Consider the following 19,374-nt stretch of genomic DNA (forward strand, 5'->3'; position numbering starts at 1 on the left):
GTTCACACTTAAGCCATTATAAGGTACCTTTATGAAGAGTTTCACGTTTCTATTTCATTGGGAAGCACGTAATCAATTTGATGAGTGAGAGGACGAACCTATTTATGTATGGCTAAGAACAGTTTCTCGCCCATAAAACATTCCCATAGCGCATTAATCTCATTTCGGACTTTTTCTGTACTCGAGCCATTATAGGGTGCTTTTATGCAAAGTTTCATGTCTCTATCTCTAGACTGCTTCATATGCTACTTACTACCACTCAACACAGCACTAACACAAGATAGTTACAGTGAACATTAGTACACTGTTACTAACTCACAAAGATTACGTGAGTATATGGATATTGATTTTCTTTAATAACCATCAATCTCTGTAAACAGCATGGGAAAAAGAAAAGTACCGTGCCAGAAACGTGCATAGTAAATTGTCGATGATTCCAAAAGTGTAATCTGACCCGATTAGCCCTCTTTCACCTCATTTCCAACGACTGGCCATGCTCATGTATCACGAGTGCCCAAACAAACTTATGCTCCAAACTATCAGCTTCCTTACCGTGAAACGGTGACAGATATGTGATGCTGTAAGCAACAATTTCCTGGTATTCTGTGGGATACGTGACTACGATCACAAGACGCTTTCTACCAGTGATTATGGGAGGATTTTAGTTAACAATGTAAATCCTCCCATGGTCCAGTTGTTCTATCCAGTCAATGATGTAATTTTCGAAAGTGATAATGTAGTAACTCACATCTCTGGAGCTGTTGAAAAGTGGCTTTATGAAAATCGGGATAAACTGCACCATCTTCCATGATCTGCCCAATTCACAGACTTCAACATTATTAACCACCTGCGGTCAGTTCTGGAGCTCAAGCTCCGGAGCATATCTTCCTCGATCCTTGCTTATGGACTTGAGTGCTGCACTGTATGGTGTAATATTACCCTGGAAAACATTCATAATTTACAGAAGCTCATAGGTTTCCATATAGATGACTTCCAGGCAGTGATGACTTCAGGAGGATGCCCAGGGAGGAGTAAATTACCCTCAGAGCTACAAACTCTCCCCAAAGGACATATTTTCAATCATCTTCAACGTTGGTTACCAGTATTTTAGCAGTGTATTAGAAGTCCCTCTCTCCCCCGGGGAAATCTAAATTATCACCGTTTCCAAGTGTTCACTCATCTATAACAGTCCTGGCTTCCTCCAATGGCTGTGTTCTATGTAGTGACCAGCAATCTTGACGATTGCTCGACAGCGCACTTTCCATTGGAAAGGCTTCTTTGCAAGGAAGATTTTATTGCAGTCATGTTGGGACGTTTTCCAAAATCGGGAACTGTGCGCACCTTACGAGAAGGAAGGCGCTGCTTCGGAAGTCCAAAGGACAACTCGATTGGCCTGGCATCAGGACTCTTCACTCGTAGAAAAAGATCGTTCCAGATGCCGATTGAGTTCTACATTCAGTTGTGCCACATTATATATTCTATGTATCAATACTCTTCTAGCTCGATGACCCCTCTCAACTATATTAATCTACTAAATCTTTTCTCTGATGTCATCTTACTACAAAATTCTACATGTCGTCATTTTCGTAGACAGTCGCTCTCTATTCACTTAACACATTGACAGCTTTGGATATACTCATTCCAAGTATTGGCATGCCCCACTTTACATTATTACCAACATCTGGCTTACTACGCATACGAATCTCGTTGCATTCAAAATATAACTACACAAGAAAGTGACAGTGCCTCACTATTTAGCGTTACTAACTCAAAGCTTATGTGCTATTGCATGTGTGTCAGTTATCTTGAAAACTATATATTGAAATGTATGCGGTTTTCATCGTTACTGCATTTTTAAATATTTGAGACAATACAGTACTTGAAATAGTACAACATGATTATTAAGTAATTAACTGTCTTTAGTTATTTACACTACTTTTTATTCATTCACTGCAGGCCAATATTTTTGCATTGAGTTCAATTGGATTCCACGTCATGTTAATATTTTCCATTGTTAGAAACACGGGTTGAAATTGATTACCATAAAAATAAGAGAAAGGAAACTAGGTTTAACTAAAATAAAATAGAGTTTTGCAAGACCCGCCATTTTTATTTGCCGCACATACATGTTTGTTCTAATTCTTTTTCCGGCCAAGTGTTGGTCTAAAACTACGGATCTTACATGCAACCAAAATAATCAAATAATATTTTGGCAATTTAAACCATGGAAATATTTTTAACTACGTACATTACTAAAGACACTTATTTGTATACATCGTTACAGTGAATCCGTTTTATTACAGTGCCCTAGAAGTATGCACGCAAAATAATTTCATTTATCTCAACTGAAACACTACTTTCTTTCAAAATACTAAATGCTTCTTCATTCATAGTTTTCATTTACAATTTTTACAAAAGGCATTAATTCTATACAAGAGGTTGGATGCCACAAACAAACACAGGAATACAGAATAACTTAAGATTTCTACGTAAGTCAGTACAAGATAGATTCCGTTAGTACAGTCATCTCCAACTCGATGTGTGACGTCATAATGTCTATCACATTTTCAGTAAACCACACGAACGGAACAAAGAGCTGACGAAAAGCTTATAATTGATAAAGGAAGTGATGATAGGAAACAAAAATATCCATAACGTGGTCAATGGTTTTGCAGATACATTACTCACGAATTCATAATTCTTCGTACACTGCCAATATTTCTATAGTTCATTTCCTCATTTCAACCCCTCCCCTCCTTTGCTCTATCCGTTTCTCTATGGCCTTTCTCCGAGCTTAAAAGCGTGCTCCGACGTCATACATTAGCCAGTTGGAAACGACTGCCTTTCTTTACCGATGACCCGGTAGTTTTTTTCCCTATCATACAGAAAAGAAACCAAGAAAATATATTCTTCTATTAACACATTATGCTTATTTAACGAAGTACCATTCAAGAGAGCATATCCATTGATGGAATACGAATGAATAATTAAGTAACATACAAGAAGAATATATTTTTAAAAAGTAATTACGGGAGGTTTCTTTGAGGAAATATTCTGTACCAACGGACAATAAATAACCGAATTAAAGTAACACTTTTTATACGATAAGCCGCTGTTTCATGTATCATACAAAAATTTATGGTATGTTTTTATGGTAAGATGTAAATACATTTTAAATACCATTCAATTGCGATAGACTCCAACCAGAAAAAAGAAATAAAAATTATCTTTCGGAGTGTTCGTTCCTTGTCAAAAATGTTAATATTTTCTGTAGTCCCATTAAGCTTTGAGTTTTTCGTAAAATTATATTCACCTTTCCTATTCTGTGTAGCAGCTTTTCTTCCAAACCAAACCGCACTTTTCGCTAACTGTATACTAAAAATTTTAAATTACGCATGATTTTTTTTATTTATTTCAAGCGCATACATACAAACAAATATTGTGTGACGATAGTTTTAATTACCAATTCACTGAACTTAAGATAATACGTTTTATATTGTAAGTCAAACTTTTCTGTCATTTCAGATAAAATTTTATATTTGACAAAAGACCTTGACTGTATATAACATATTTCAAGTGTCATACACTGATGGTAGATCAATAAATATTATTTAATAAAAAAACACGTCAAATTTCAACTTTTGAACAAAACACGTCAAGTGCACGACATATAAACATATTAGCTATTTAAATCCACAATTTTTATAGTTTTCCACTGACCCCTGAAAATAAAAAGTATTTTTTACATTTAAACGTTTCGCGATTATGCTGTTTAGTCTATAGGGGACAGATGAAAAATAGAAGTAAGTGACCATAAAGCCACTGGAATTAAGATAGTGGGAGGAAACAGGAGAGCTCTAGTCAAACTCACGAATATTATGCTTTCCGCTACAAACTGATATGACCTGGGATAGAACGTACACCCATTCGTACCAAAGACGAGAGATCTACTAGTACACCATGTCCACTCAACTCCACTGATTCTTGTCAACTTAAACATAGATATTTGTCGTATACTTGGCTCAGGTCGCTTGTATTTGGAAGACAAACATTTCAGAAAATGAGAATCAAGTGGTATTTTATTGAATATATTAGAGTGCTTCCTATTTTACGAGTTTCGAGGTTTTTTGCGTCTCATTCTCTAATATGGTTCCATATTATGCCAATGTAACCCATGAGGAAAATAAGCTCAACTGAATAATATTAAATGATGCCCCAAGTGACACCAAGTTTTCAATGCATTTCCAGTATGAAGCAGAGGTACCTTGTAAGTTTAGAACGACTAGAACGAGTGACAGCATATTTTGTATACGGGTAATGAAGGTAGAACCGCATCTATTACTGTATAGTATCATCACGGCAGCTATCTTAAAGTTCGCCATCTTGGATTCAGATCCAAATTTTTTAATAGGAAGGGATGATGTGACATGTTTTGGGGTTCTTATCACCACGAACACATGCCTGACGTTATTTTCAACTTATCTTCAATCATTTAGTAGTTATTACCTTCATACAATGTTTATTAACTTACAATTGTCTTTCCAAACTTATAAGGTACCTTTGCCCCATATTGTATACTGTAAATGCATTCCAAGCTTGAGTTAGCTTGGGGCACATTTAATATTATTCAACTGAGCTGTCTTCTGATGGGTTGTTTCCATCTGACACTGAATCGTTTCAGGACGTGAGACTCAAGAAAACTCGTAATTCGAAAAATAAGGATAACTTATATTATATATAAACAGGCGACTTTCCCGATAACTAAAGATTTAGCAAATAGTTTTAACATCGCAATAGCTCTAAAAATATACTTAGTGTACATTATTGTCTAAATGTTTAACATGAAAGGGAATATTACTGGCTAATTTGTTCCTAACGGATTGCACCAAATGTAAAATACATACTACCTACAATTTCTATTAAATACACACAAGAATAGGAACGCAAGAAATGAAAAATAAATAATTTAACGAGCAAAATATTAATTTCCATTAATATACATCGTTCGTACCATCTTTCCATTTGTACCTTCATCGAATCACTTTATTAATGCACCTTTCAGTTTTTCAGTTACATATTGTAATTTTTCTTACTCTGAATCACGCAAGTGCTTAATGTCTAAATAAGGATCTTTAAACACTGTCCAAGAACGAATATATAATTACAAAAATTTTCACATATAATAATTATCATTACATAATTAGTATATTTCCTAATGTTTTGTCAATCAAAATCTAAAATTTTCCCAAGTGATACGAATGTAAAAGCCATCTTTTGTTTGGTCCAGAAGCAGTGGAAGTAGAAATTATACTGATGTATCGGTGAATGATCTCCGAACATCCTTTCAACACATGGTTGTGCCAAATGCGATTCATCGTCAATTACACGAAACAAGTTCAATGTTAGGTGATTTTAATGAATATTAGTAGTAGTAATGATATGTTTAACTATATTGGACATATTTCAGAAACACTCACGTTTGGCAGAACCAAGCGTTTCTCTAAACTGTACATTTCTCAGCACACAATTGCATACGTCAAACCGCATGTAAACGTAACAGGTTCTAGTGACTATGCAATGATCACAAGTAAGTCAAGAACAGTTTGGTATTCAAAAAAATACGTTGTGTACGAACATAAAACTAGTGTGGAATAAAGTAATTATTTGTAGAAAACGATTATTAGGTCACGTTCTCGGGTTTGTCAGAAAAGAGAAAACAAAGCAAAGGTCCATAAAAGATTTCCGAAATGTTTTCTTCCCTAAATTTCATTTTTGTCATATATATATAACAGGCTATAGCAACAAGTATACCATATTCAATTCAGTGTCTTAAGGTCCTTTCACGAAACGAAAATATACTAAAAAGAATCACTAGTTTACGTACATTTTAGCAATTATTTACTAATAATCAGAAAGAATATTTACTGTAAATTTGTTATTAATACAACTTAGACTGAATCCTCGACAGGGAAGTCAGACTTGTCACAAACGGTATTATGCAAGATACATTAAATCCTTCAAATAGAAGCTGTACAGTGAAATCTAATGTGAAGAAATTTTTATGATATACCCAATCCTGTTCATAGCGTTCTTCGAGGCTATCGACGTAAACAGTCTCATCTTACTACAAATATAATTTTAATACAGACACTATTTGAATGTCACATAAACTCAAAATTTACAATTCGCGTTTTAAGACAATTGGAGCAAAATAAACACTACCTATCAATTAACTTAACAATTTTGAAACTTCCATATCAGTTTCATAACACACAGTCTCACAGCACAGAATCGAAATTTTACACACATTTTAAACTTCATACGTACAATAACCTGGCTACTAATATGCTTCACAACTATATTTCTTCATGACTACGTAACCATATACACGTCGCTACAAAGTAACAACACTATTTCCTGTTGAACTAATTATGTTCAACTCCTCTTTTATTTCCTGTATACACATAAAAGTATACGCTTTCAGCAACAAAATTCAATTTAATTGTCAAGTACTCTATCAGTAAACAGATTTTGACATTTTTAAGATAATATATTACACTATTGAAAATGTAGCATAAATATTGTACTATAAAATCTAATATTAATGAGATTTAATTTCTATGTTATACCCAATTATAGCATTCGGTCTCAGAAGGCGGTCCGATCTCAGTTTTAACGAAGATAATTTACATTTCCCACTGAAAACTGTTTTGTATAAACAACCGTTAAGAAATATTTAACATTTAACAACTTCTCTTTTGCTTGCAAATATAAAGCAAACCTGTAAATTAGAGAGAAATATGCTACAAAAATATACGTATTATTTTGTGGTAAACATTAACAACAGTAATTTGAGTGTCAAAACAAAACTTATAGTCTCCATAGAGCGTTGGATATGTATTTATCAATATAGGTGCTATTATTCAAAATATACCCACATCCAGTGATAAACAAATCGTGGTTGCAAAAAATTGGAAGCAAATTTTACTGCAACACATTTGGAAAGAAAATCACCAGAAGAAAGGTATGATTATGCCAAGTACTTAAGAACACCAGAGAGTTCTGAATTTTCTTGCAATCGACATATCTAATCAAATTCACTTATTTTCTTAGTTTTCGAAGAGCGCGCGTTCTGAAATTTAAAAGTAATATGCACAAATTAACGATCACTAACCAACATTTTTCATAGCACAGATATCTAGTAATTTAAATTTTGCAGATACAAATATTTAGTAACGAACGGACAATTACTTAAATCACCATAAATCTTTATTGCAGAAAATATATTAACCCCAAGAGGAATTACTTTAGTTTCTTTCCCTTAAAAAGAAATAATTATTCTTGGATCGTATTTTGCATCCCTAATTGTCAATATACAAGGTGGCCCAAAAGTAGGTATACAGTCCCGTACTGATCAGCTCACTGTATTTTATATCATTTCTTATTGTTATCAAACAGGTGGACTTAGTTTCTTTATAATTAGTTCTTAATGTGTTTTTACTCACATCTTAAGCTCGGAAGAGCCGAAGCAAATAAACCCATAAAGTAGAATGTTATACTTGATCAATGCAGGAGTGTATACCTACTTTTGGGCCACCCTGAGCTTAAACAACGTTAAATTAACATAAATCCATAATGCTATTAAGTAAACTACAGATTATATGAATAAATTAGATATCCTGTAGGAACAACTTTGAACTGCAATACTACACAAATGACGCTTAATAGATTTACAATAAATATTACGAATAACAATTTGTTGGAAATTAATTAACGATGAGCAACTTAAAATTCATTTATCTATATGGCATGCAATGTATTTTGTCTATAATAAATCTCATAATCAAAATTAATCTTTTAACAAGTTAACCGAGGGTACAGTACTAAGAATTTATTTTTATTTACTTCGAATTTTACAATTATCAATGTTCATTTTTCACGAAAATTAAATCAAAACGTGAAACATATAACATATTTCATTTATAATATGTGTTACTCTTCCCTCTAAAAGTTAATTCACAGTGTGGAACTCTCAGTTTATGATCTATAATAAACATGACCAATATAAATAGATTCTCTGGAAATACAAACAAACGAACCCCCCAAAAATTAACGAATCCTGTATAGACGTAACAAAACGTGACATTCTGACAAATATTTTCCACAATATAAACATATACAAATACACAAAAATATATTCCCAACAACTGACAAATTTGAGACATGAAAATAATAAAGAATTGTTACAACAAGCGTTCCCTGAAAATTCATTATTATTTTGCAAGAAATTAGTCGTCACTTAAATACTCGAATTTACTTAGTTTAACAAAATACATTATAAATTATCTACAAAAAATTGATATTATTTCTGTTAGGATATAAATATTAATTTACTAACAAATCTCGTCCAATTACAATATTCAATTCTCATTATATTGTAAATTACATTAAGCCTCTGTAAACCTCTATAATTTGTTATTACCTCCATCTCTGTTCACTCTACAATACGAAGAAAATGAGTATTAAAATTGAGCAAACTACTAGATCAATGCAATAATTTATTCGTCAAATATTATGCCAGAACTGCACAACTTCATAAAAAAATTTCGACACACTTGGCCATTATTACTTTCAAAACTTTGATTAAAAAATATAGAAAACAACAATAACTAAGAAATATCAACTTGCATGTATGATCCACTTAATTTTGGTGCTATGATTTTGAGTCACTGCACATTTAACACTTTTTTAACTGCTCGCACTACGTCCTTGGGCTGAGGAAGGGCTGCTTCTTCCAAACTTTTGGCGTAAGGCATGGGGATATCAACTCCTGTTACTCGAATGACAGGGGCATCTAAGTAGTAAAATGCTTCACCTAAAACAAAAATAAATGATAGAATGAATAAGTATCATGACCTCTCATGAGAGAAAATACAAGAATAAATATCAATCGATGATAAGAAGGATTATACCTATTTTATAATACACAATACTCGCATAACGCAAAAGGACAACAACAGTTAGAACATCTACACATCCAAATAATTCAAATTGTCTTTTTCATATTGCATTTCTTTTTCTCTTTTCCAAAAATGTATACAAGTCTCTTAGCCACCAAGGATTATCTTGTCTGAATGTTCTGCCTGAAGGCAGGCTCTACCTCATTCTCTTAGTATAACCCAGTACAGAAGAGTAGAATGGTCAGATTCTTCTCCGTATGGGTCAAGAAGGAACAAGAAAAACTGTAAAGTATAGGGTGGAGTGAAAAGGTATATTAAGAATTAGTATTACGGATATGCAAGAAATGAGTAGGTGGTGTGATTTGGTAGATATTTTCTTACACATGTCAATCAATAGTCATAAATAAAGCACAACAGACTCTGTAGTATAAGAGACCCTTGACAGATCGGTCTACACATTATGAAGTTGTGAGGAAAGATGTAAGGAAAGCGAGAACTAGGAAGATTGAAAGCACAACTAATCGAAGATTTGAAAAAATAGACGAAAATATTGAGGGTTAATGGAGGAAGTTCTAGATGGAGAAGCATGGAAGAAACATCTCTAGGCCCAAACTTTTTAAGTACCAGGACCTGGCAACATGCAGAATACTTATTTATAACAAACATTCTCAGAATGCCGCTTAGACAGTTTCAAATGTTAACTTTTCCCAGTGTAAAGGCGAATTCCAAGTCTTTTACCGGATGAAAAAAGAAAAATGTATAAATTTAATCGTATGGACGCTGAATTTGGCTGTAACACGTACGAGGAGACATGCATCAAAACATTAGTTTACTCTAAAAGCTAGGAATATTAGAGCGAGAATAAGGAACATTTACTGACCTGCATTTTCAACTATATTTTGGTATTAAGTGTAACTCAAACAGTTTATAGAAATAATAATACAGTAAAAATAATATCCGGCATTATACAGTATTGGACTCCTTTATCATTATGGATTGGTAAAGCAATAACGATGTGTAAACTTTCTAGATGAAATGTAAGCACATGTTAGTAGTAGTTTTCCATTATTGTATCTACTGGAGTAAGGGAAATATTTCTTACAATTCATCAGACAACCCAGGTTTAAACCTCATTAAGCCGTTAAGGACCAAGCATATATATATTTTTTTTAAAAAAGTTATGAATTTCTTTCAAATTCCTTTCGTATTAACGATAAGCATTTGGAGTTTGACAGAATTTATAAGAACGAAGATCAAGCTGGGGCATGAGGGGCCCGTCCTCAAGCATCACCAGAACAAAATTAAATTTATAATTAATACATGAGAGAGCACTTTAAACTGGCAAAATATATTTTCGCATTAAGATGAAACGCAACTTTATTTCCGGAGAACATATATTATTTTAATCTCTTTGACACTTCTTTGAGCATATTAAATATATAAAAGACCTAAAAACGCAGTACATTTTATGAAATCGTAACTTAAGTAGACTGTCCTCATTTGAGGACAGTGGGATTAAGAAAGTAATATTTATTTTTCCCTTTATGTGTTAAAATTGCATGTTACAATGAAATGAAGGCAGGTGAAATGGGATATGTGCTGTAAAAAGTATACAAAGAGAGAAAAGAAATAATCACTCACTACAAAACAACAAAAAGTATATTTCGTCTAAGAGCAACATGTTCTACTAAGGTCATCATAACATGTATACCTATGCTCATTAAATCTTGAAGGTATAAATCTTAAATCTGAGTTCACAATTTTTTGCATTTATTACATTTATCCTTGCGTCCTTGCCTAAAGTTAAGTGATTAGTAACCGGTAATGATAGAAAACATTCCTTATATAAAAATGTTCCCAAAAAGTATTAAAAAATAATAAAGTTATAAACAAAAAACAAAATTAACCTCGATTGAGTCTATACTGGTAATCGTGCTTTCGAGGGATTTTTGTGTTAATAAAGGGAAATTCACAAATTTCTAGTAAAGGAGCAGGGTAAGGGATGGAGAGAACGGATTTCGATTTTGAGTTTAGCTTCCCTTTCAACAGCGAGGCTATATGAGATGTGGACCGCTTAACGTGGAATCCGAACCAAGTGAGCTCCCGCTAGGAATCGAACCCGAGTTTAACACGTCAAAGGCAAGTACGTTTACCGCTTAGCCACGAGGAACTCACAGAGAGGAGTAAAATGTTGAATTTATTGATATAAACCTATTGTCTAGATTGTCTGACAAACATATATTAGTTTGCGATTTCGTACACAAATATAGAAAAAAAAAAGAAAAAGAAAACAGGAAAAGCCTTTTCTTGAGGTTCGAAGCGACGTGCTAGGCTAGAAAAGCTCAATGTATGGTATAAAGTAGAAAGTTTCAACGTGTACCCGTGGATGAGTGAGTAGAATTAAAAACTACAAACGAGCGAAGTATTTTGGTATTGGATCAAATCCCATTCCCTGATCTTTCTTTTCTTTTCTATTTGTTTTGGAACAACAGACAGAATACCTCTTAAAATTCTTCGTATTCATAAAAGCTGAAACAATAAGTGAAATAACTTCTGTTAAATTTTTCCTTTACTCCACGTGTCTACTCAGAAGCAGAGTACCATCGGTAATAGCTCCTGTATACTTGCTTCTCCTACCCCTTTTCTTTCGTTCATAACAGACATCCACTTCGAACTCAGGTAAACAGAGAGAGAAAATAAGACAGGCATGTCGAAGTCTTACTATCATAAATGAAATAAAAAAAAAAAAATCTTGCTATTAAACCAGCGGATGGAAAATTATTGAAGCTGAGCCTTTGAATTCTTCAGTATGTTAACAAATATTTTTTTTCTAAGGAATGCGATCATACCTACAAGTTTGGCCACGAAGTGAAGGATAATTTAAATAAATAAATAAATAAAGTTTGTAAGTTTAGATGCATAAAATACGAATACTTGCACAGAATAGTATGCATATGAACCAAAATCATACCATTCTGAAACGAACATGAGAATGACATACTGATATTAATAGACTATAACGAAAGGGCGTAAGCACCCATTGTTTCCTAGCATGAAAACGTTTTAACAATAATTCATTCATTTTCCTCCGCTACGTATTATCAACTTATGTGTTGGTGCGTATTCTTTCTTTAATCATATTTTTAATTTTTACACCTAGTCACAATATTCCTAACCAAATCGAAACGAAAAATTCTCTGTGTTTCTTACAATTAACCTACGACAGCAGTTCTCAGCCTTTTAAAGACTACGATTCCCACTTTCCAAGCTTCATACGACCACTTCTTCCTTACAAATAGTAGCAACAGTAATGTAACGTATTAGAAACTACCTTAAGGACGTCTCACCAACAAACTGTCAAAATTTCTGTTAAATGAAATTAAGTGTTTGATTTTAACGTCTCACGATTATGCCCTTTAGCCTAAGGGAGACCGATGATTGAAGCAAGTGAATGATGATGGAAGAATTGGTAGAATGAGAATGTATGAAGAAACGGGAATATCCTGAGAAAACCCACAAACGTGATGTTGTCCAATACAAACTTACTTGGTCGGGGTTCGAACCAGGGATCCCACGCGCCAGATGTAAGCGCTTTACCACTGAGCACCGTGCCCCCTGCTATTTTGCAAGATTACCTCCATGGAATTATAACATTTAAAACGTCATTTATTTTTATCTTGAGGTTATGTAGCTGTGATACTGTACGGATGGATGCACAGACTCAAAACATTTCTGTGCAGATTACTGACAGCACAGCAGATTTCATGCAGATACAGCAATGCCAGCAAAATTCAGAATCTGCATGAAATCATATCCAACCACCAATTACAACGAAAATAATTTTTCATCACTACGTTAGATCAAATAATTGACGACGAAATCCCTTCTATCACGCACAATGTCCTTCGACGAGGTCACTTTAAACACAGTAAGCATAATGTTAAGATTTGGAGTTCAGAAAAGCTAGCGAGCTTTGTAACGAAACACGTGCTCGATCATCCAAGAGTAAATATGGGGTTGTGGCCTGATACACAACAAGATTCTTGGGACTTTTTCTTCATAGAAATGATCATCGCCAGTGTTGTATGCCTATATATTAGGGTGTATCGAAAAAAACTTTTTATCGAAATCCGGTTACGGCTAGTGCGGATTTTTGGCCAAATGGCATCAATAAAACGTATAAAAAATTTCAACTCGATCAGACAACTCCTTCTGCTGCCGAGTAGAGCCCAAATAGAAAAATCAACAAAAGATTCACTTTTCAACTGATTTTCCAAAAAATATTTTTTAAATATTTCCTATATTTTTCGGTCTTTTAAATTATTGAAATAGCATTGAAAAGGAGAAATAAATACATAAAACAAATTTATTACGGTTATTTCTGTACACCATAAGCATAAAAACCTAGTTAATTATTTGTAAAAATGCACTGATTTTCTGGCGTATCGTACAATTAAATTTTAATATAAAATTATTGAAGTCTCTTGAATAACGAAGAAAACACTTTAGTGATAAATTCTAAGAGCAGTATTAGTATAAATAATTTGCTCCCAATGCCGTATGCATCTGCTTATCACACTAGATCACCTGCCGCCCACCTCTTCCCGAACGCCTCTTCTCTTGTACTTGCCCAGCTGAAAGGATCGGTCTTATCAGTCGCCAGTAGTCAACCAGCTGTGTCGAACGTGATTGTCGCTGCTTGAATTATTTATTAGTGCTGTAGGAAATTTTAACTAAACAATTTGTTTTCGTGTGAAGTGCAGTATGTAGAAGTGAGAACAGTGTTTCAGTTGTGTTAAGTACTTTTTATTAGGAAGAGAGTGACAGATACGCTGACGTTATGGCATCGACAAGTTTGTTACGGTCTGACGTTAGAAATAGTATTATTGGGACACCCAAGGAATTGGGTAGAACACAGCTACCAACCGTTGAAATGTATTGAGAAAATACCTATGGGAGCGAGAAGAAAAAATGAGAATTTCGGGATCCCGGAAAGAGCCTTCAACAAAGGGTTTATCTTCTATCGTCGCCAGGAAGATTGTAGAAAATTGAGATTACGCCTCAATCAGCGGCGAAGCAATTTTCAGTGTCAGAAGGATTGTTGCAATGGTATTGAAGTACCATAATATTGTCCGTGACTTGCAAAACTCAGCAAAGTCCGGTTTCCAAACTTCTCCGAAACGAATTGCTGATTTTCAACAGCCTGCCAAAAATATTTCATTTGATATAGCCTTTTGTAAGTGTTCCGATCCTTTTGCCTGCAACTGCGAAAAAGGAAGAAAAGTACCAGTGCTAGAGGCGCCTTTTCTTCTAGATCAAAGAACCACAAGATTGAGGCGTAATCTCAATTTTCTACAATCTTCCTGGCGACGATAGAAGATAAACCCTTTGTTGAAGGCTCTTTCCGGGATCCCGAAATTCTCATTTTTTCTTCTCGCTCCCATAAATATTGTCTCAATACATTTCAACGGTTGGTAGCTGTGTTCTACCCAATTCCTTGGGTGTCCCAATAATACTATTTCTAACGTCAGACCGTAACAAACTTGTCGATGCCATAACGTCAGCGTATCTGTCACTCTCTTCCTAATAAAAAGTATTTAACACAACTGAAACACTGTTCTCACTTCTACATACTGCACTTCACACGAAAACAAATTGTTTAGTTAAAATTTCCTACAGCACTAATAAGTAACTCAAGCAGCGACAATCACGTTCGACACAGCTGGTTGACTACTGGCGACTGATAAGACCGATCCTTTCAGCTGGGCAAGTACAAGAGAAGAGGCGTTCGGGAAGAGGTGGGCGGCAGGTGATCTAGTGTGATAAGCAGATGCATACGGCATTGGGAGCAAATTATTTATACTAATACTGCTCTTAGAATTTATCACTAAAGTGTTTTCTTCGTTATTCAAGAGACTTCAATAATTTTATATTAAAATTTAATTGTACGATACGCCAGAAAATCAGTGCATTTTTACAAATAATTAACTAGGTTTTTATGCTTATGGTGTACAGAAATAACCGTAATAAATTTGTTTTATGTATTTATTTCTCCTTTTCAATGCTATTTCAATAATTTAAAAGACCGAAAAATATAGGAAATATTTAAAAAATATTTTTTGGAAAATCAGTTGAAAAGTGAATCTTTTGTTGATTTTTCTAATATTTGGGCTCTACTCGGCAGCAGAAGGAGTTGTCTGATCGAGTTGAAATTTTTTATACGTTTTATTGATGCCATTTGGCCAAAAATCCGCACTAGCCGTAACCGAATTTCGAAAAAAAGTTTTTTTCGATACACCCTACTATATATGCTTGAGCACATAGCGTGTCACACAAAGAAGATATGCAGCTGAACACTATTTCTCCAACACGATAGTGCCCGACCATACTGGTAACGACGTATGCATATTAGGGATGGCCAAAAATTTTCGGATTCGGATATCCCAGATTCAATGAGATCCGGATCTCGGATCGGAACCTCAAATCCGGATCCGAAATTCGAATCTCAAATCTTGATTCGTATCCAAACCTACACCTGAAATTGTGATGATAAAAAATTGAATATCTAAAATTCGTCAAAACTTTTTTCGGATTCACTAATATAGTAGGTTGCTGTGCTTTTAAATGTTTCCATAACACGTTTGTGCTACCTTTGTTCTTTATTTTATTTTAACCTTGCAATATTTACATGTTGCACTTTCTGTCGAAGTCTATTTAGTAAAATGTTTCCAAGTTTGACTTCTTCCCATTTCAGAATATAGTGAATTGTCTGAAAACTGATGTAAATGGTAACAAATTCTTCTGTTTAGCTGCTCTTCAAAACTTAATGTTAGCTTCACATTGAAAATATTTATTTTATTCTTAGAAGATAAACTTTACTATTTTCTCATATACAAATGAAATATCTTTTAGATAAAGCCCTTCTAATCGCAGGAATACTAGACAAAACAAACTCTTTATTAATAGTAGTTTCTGACTCACTAGAGTCCAACCATCAACAAATGTAATAATGAATATCTTTCACTTCGAAGGTACAACAAAAAATATAGACTGGTTGGCGTGGAACAACAGTAGATTTTTAAACATACACACGAGAATTTCAGGAGAGCGATATGGTTGTGTAGTATTATTAGTATTAATAAAAGTGTTCGTTCTAATACTTTATTACCTAACTTATAGCTTGCCCTTCTGAGGTCGGGAGTTTGTTGAAGGAGTAAATATAAAAGAGATTTCTGTTATTTTTTCTTCGCCCTCCAGGTTTCTTTAATCATACATTGCAGGACGCAACCAAAACATATTCATGCATCGTATCATTGAAGCGTTTTGTGTTTTGTATATTAAAGTGTTCAAAAATATTGAACATATTCGCATTTGTTCATGTGATCTCAGGTTCAATTCTCGGTGGGAACATACATGAGAAAATTGAAAGCTGAAACAAGGAAATTGATAGTATTTAAGAGTCAGGAAATTGATATTAAAACTTTAGCTATCTATTGGGACTGTAAGGCTGTAGTTAAATTAACCCACACGTTTCGAGAAGATATATGATGTCGTTATTGTTTATTTACTATAAGCTACCAGATTCATCCTCAGAGGCCACTTTACACTGTAGTAATCAACAGATGAACACAACATTGGAAAAGGAATGGAAGGAAGGTCTTCAGAGCCTTGGATCAAGGTACTAACCTAGCATTTGTCCAGTAGACCTATAACTGTGTAACAACCCTGGAAAATCCTCAGTCAGGATGGCTGGTCTCCGAATTCGAACCCGGTATTACCCAATTCCTTAGCAAGAATCCTAACAACTAGCCTAAGCTCTCTTCGTATTATTATTATTATTTAGCTATAATGTTCTCAAATTAGTGCAAATAAAACCCTACTTTCTTTATTGCTGATGTTAATAGCTAAAAGCCTACATGAGACATCAGTCTCCCATTAAATGGACCTTGTTCAAGAAAGAGTACTAGAACTGGAATTTAGGAAACGGGGGTGAAGAGATTAGTGAGGATGAGAAAACTATGTACGATGCAAAAACTGAATAATAATGACTTCATTACAGATATATTCACTTACATACATCAATTAATATTTCTCTGATACAGTGCACTCTTACTTTCTATAGTGACAGGAAAATGGCCCGCTTTTGTAAACGAACACACTAAGCACGTACGTATAGGTGCAATGTCCGTGCAAAGAAACATAGGTAAAGCTAGAAAAAAATATAAAGAAAACGAGGGGAAAATGATAAAACACCCTTCAACTTAAAAAAGGAAGCTAAAAGTAACTAAACTTAGAGCTACGAAAGACGCCAGATGAATTTTATTGAAAAGATTGTTTTTCCTTGGTGATTAGTTGTGCTAACTATGAACATGAATTAAAAAGAAAACAAGTAGCTAGCTCTGAATTTCGCAAACTGGTTGAAAAGAAAATATTCGATAAAATTTAATAATAAAGGCATTTATGATAATTAAAACAAACTAAATTCTTGGCACGACAGTCTTTTGGTTCCTACCAGCGGGCTTACGATCAAAGTGGGGATGTGTAGTCAACGCATCGACACCTGAAGTCCCTAATACCAGCGTTCTAGACTGGAGTCCGATACCTCTTACTTAGGATAACTCCCCAATTGTCGTCAGAATGCTGGGTCAACATCGAAATTGTTGAGTACCTCTCCGGAAATTGAATCCATGACCACGGGCACCGAAGGCACGCGCTAACCACTGTTTTTTATATATAAAAAAGTAACAGCTTTTTATCAGATTATTTAGCTTGTTGAACGCTTTGCACGGATTACACTGTAACCATTATGACACCACACAGACATAGAAGTAAACGAGGACAGTTAGAAACACCTATGCTTGAAGCGGGATTTGAATCCAAGACATTCACAGCAAACCTTCCACAGCCTAATGCCGTAGACCATTCGACTATGGCTATTGGGTTTTCTCGGCTAATCTGTAGCACATTTACGGTAACTGATTATTTTAAAAGTTGCTCCTTAATACTGACAATCTAAGTCTTATGCATCAAATATTTCCTGCGATAATACTATACACTCTCCGTCTTCTATAGACGAAAAGCTATAGTTACCCGTAGTGGTCGAAGTGAGACGATATGCGGTGGTATGCCATACCGCCTCTGGTTTTTCAGTGATGAAGGCATACAGTCTCTGGTTTTTCAATTAAAACATACTGTCACTGGAAAGTAGATGCTAAATATCTTTAATAAATCTATCTTTATACACAGTAATTGACGAATATCTTTGTATGTAAAAAGATTTTATTTCATTTTTCTTATGTAGAAATAATTTCTAAGTTGACAACACCGACATTTTTGTTATATTTTTCCTACCTTTTGTTTCTAAAATCAAGTGTCTTCAAAGAAGTTCACCTCGTTTATATTTTATGTGCCATATTGAATTGTTTCTTTGTTATGTATGTGTATGTGTCTTCTTGCCTTAATGCATATAAATGCCGTGTTTTGAGTATGGACGGATTTAGGGGTTGTCTGCTGTGGGAGGTGGACCTTTCGGGGGTTTGGAATACCCCAAGTCGAGTGGAAGGATCTGGAGTCTGGAGTTTTCCCGCAGGAAATTGTTAATATTCTTATTCGGTTTTTGAGCATTTTCGTGTATAATTCTCTATAATACAAAGTAAGGGAATTTTTTTTTTTCAGAAAGTTGTTGGTGGGGCAACAAAGTCTTTTCATATCCCTCCGTTACTACAGAGAAGTTCTCGAATGTTTTTCAGTCATTATGTAAATAGAAATGTCATCTCTTAGGTAACATAACCTCACTGCATTTCAACATTTAGATAGCCGGTATGTCGAGTCAAAATCGTAATAAAACATACCGTCTCTGCTTTTTTTCCCCGCTTCGAACACTGGTTACCCACATTATCTAGTCCAGAAATAAGTTCTGATTCTCTAATAGCTTCTGATGGTGATAGTCAAGGTTCACCGAAGCATGACCCCCAAACCCAAACTGAGATATTGATGTCACTGGAACGCCTGAAAAGTCATTGTGGGTAAGTGAATTGCCCACTTGTCAGGATGAAGGATGATGGTGATGTGAAATGCGGGGCTGTCAGAGGTACTACTTATAATAACTGGATTTATAATATTCTATGTTCCCGTAAACCCTCTTCAAGAAGATAACTGTTAATCTTAGCTTTGAAAATGTTACATAAGGAGTTTTATTGCTATCATTAGGTTGCATCTAGATCACTTCATTCCGGAATTATCGCATTTATTTTAACGCTTAACTTTCACATCTCTTCTGATTTACGAATATTTAAATCACGATTATCCCCTTGAGGTCAATTATTGATATTTTAAATCATTTCGAACCAACTATATATATGGTTAGTCTTGGTATTCTGGAATAACTGAGACAAGAAACAGTCTACAGGTTAAG

General features: G+C 34.4%; 1 protein-coding gene across 2 annotated transcripts in view; it reads right to left on the bottom strand.

Moving 5' to 3' along the window:
* Nucleotides 1-2,089: 2,089 nt before the first annotated feature.
* LOC145688358 (pyruvate dehydrogenase E1 component subunit beta, mitochondrial-like) overlaps nt 2,090-19,374 on the bottom strand; it is a 224,927-nt gene continuing 207,642 nt past the window's right edge. For both annotated transcript variants that reach the window (XM_081762507.1, XM_081762506.1), the window contains exon 8: nt 2,090-8,875. In XM_081762507.1, the coding sequence (XP_081618633.1) occupies nt 8,727-8,875 (149 nt within the window). In that variant the 3' untranslated portion in view covers nt 2,090-8,726. The remainder of the gene's footprint in view (nt 8,876-19,374) is intronic.

The sequence above is a fragment of the Thermobia domestica genome, chromosome 6, assembly GCF_964235325.1.
Source record: "Thermobia domestica chromosome 6, izTheDome1.hap1.1, whole genome shotgun sequence".
Classification (NCBI taxonomy): Eukaryota; Metazoa; Arthropoda; class Insecta; order Zygentoma; family Lepismatidae; genus Thermobia; species Thermobia domestica.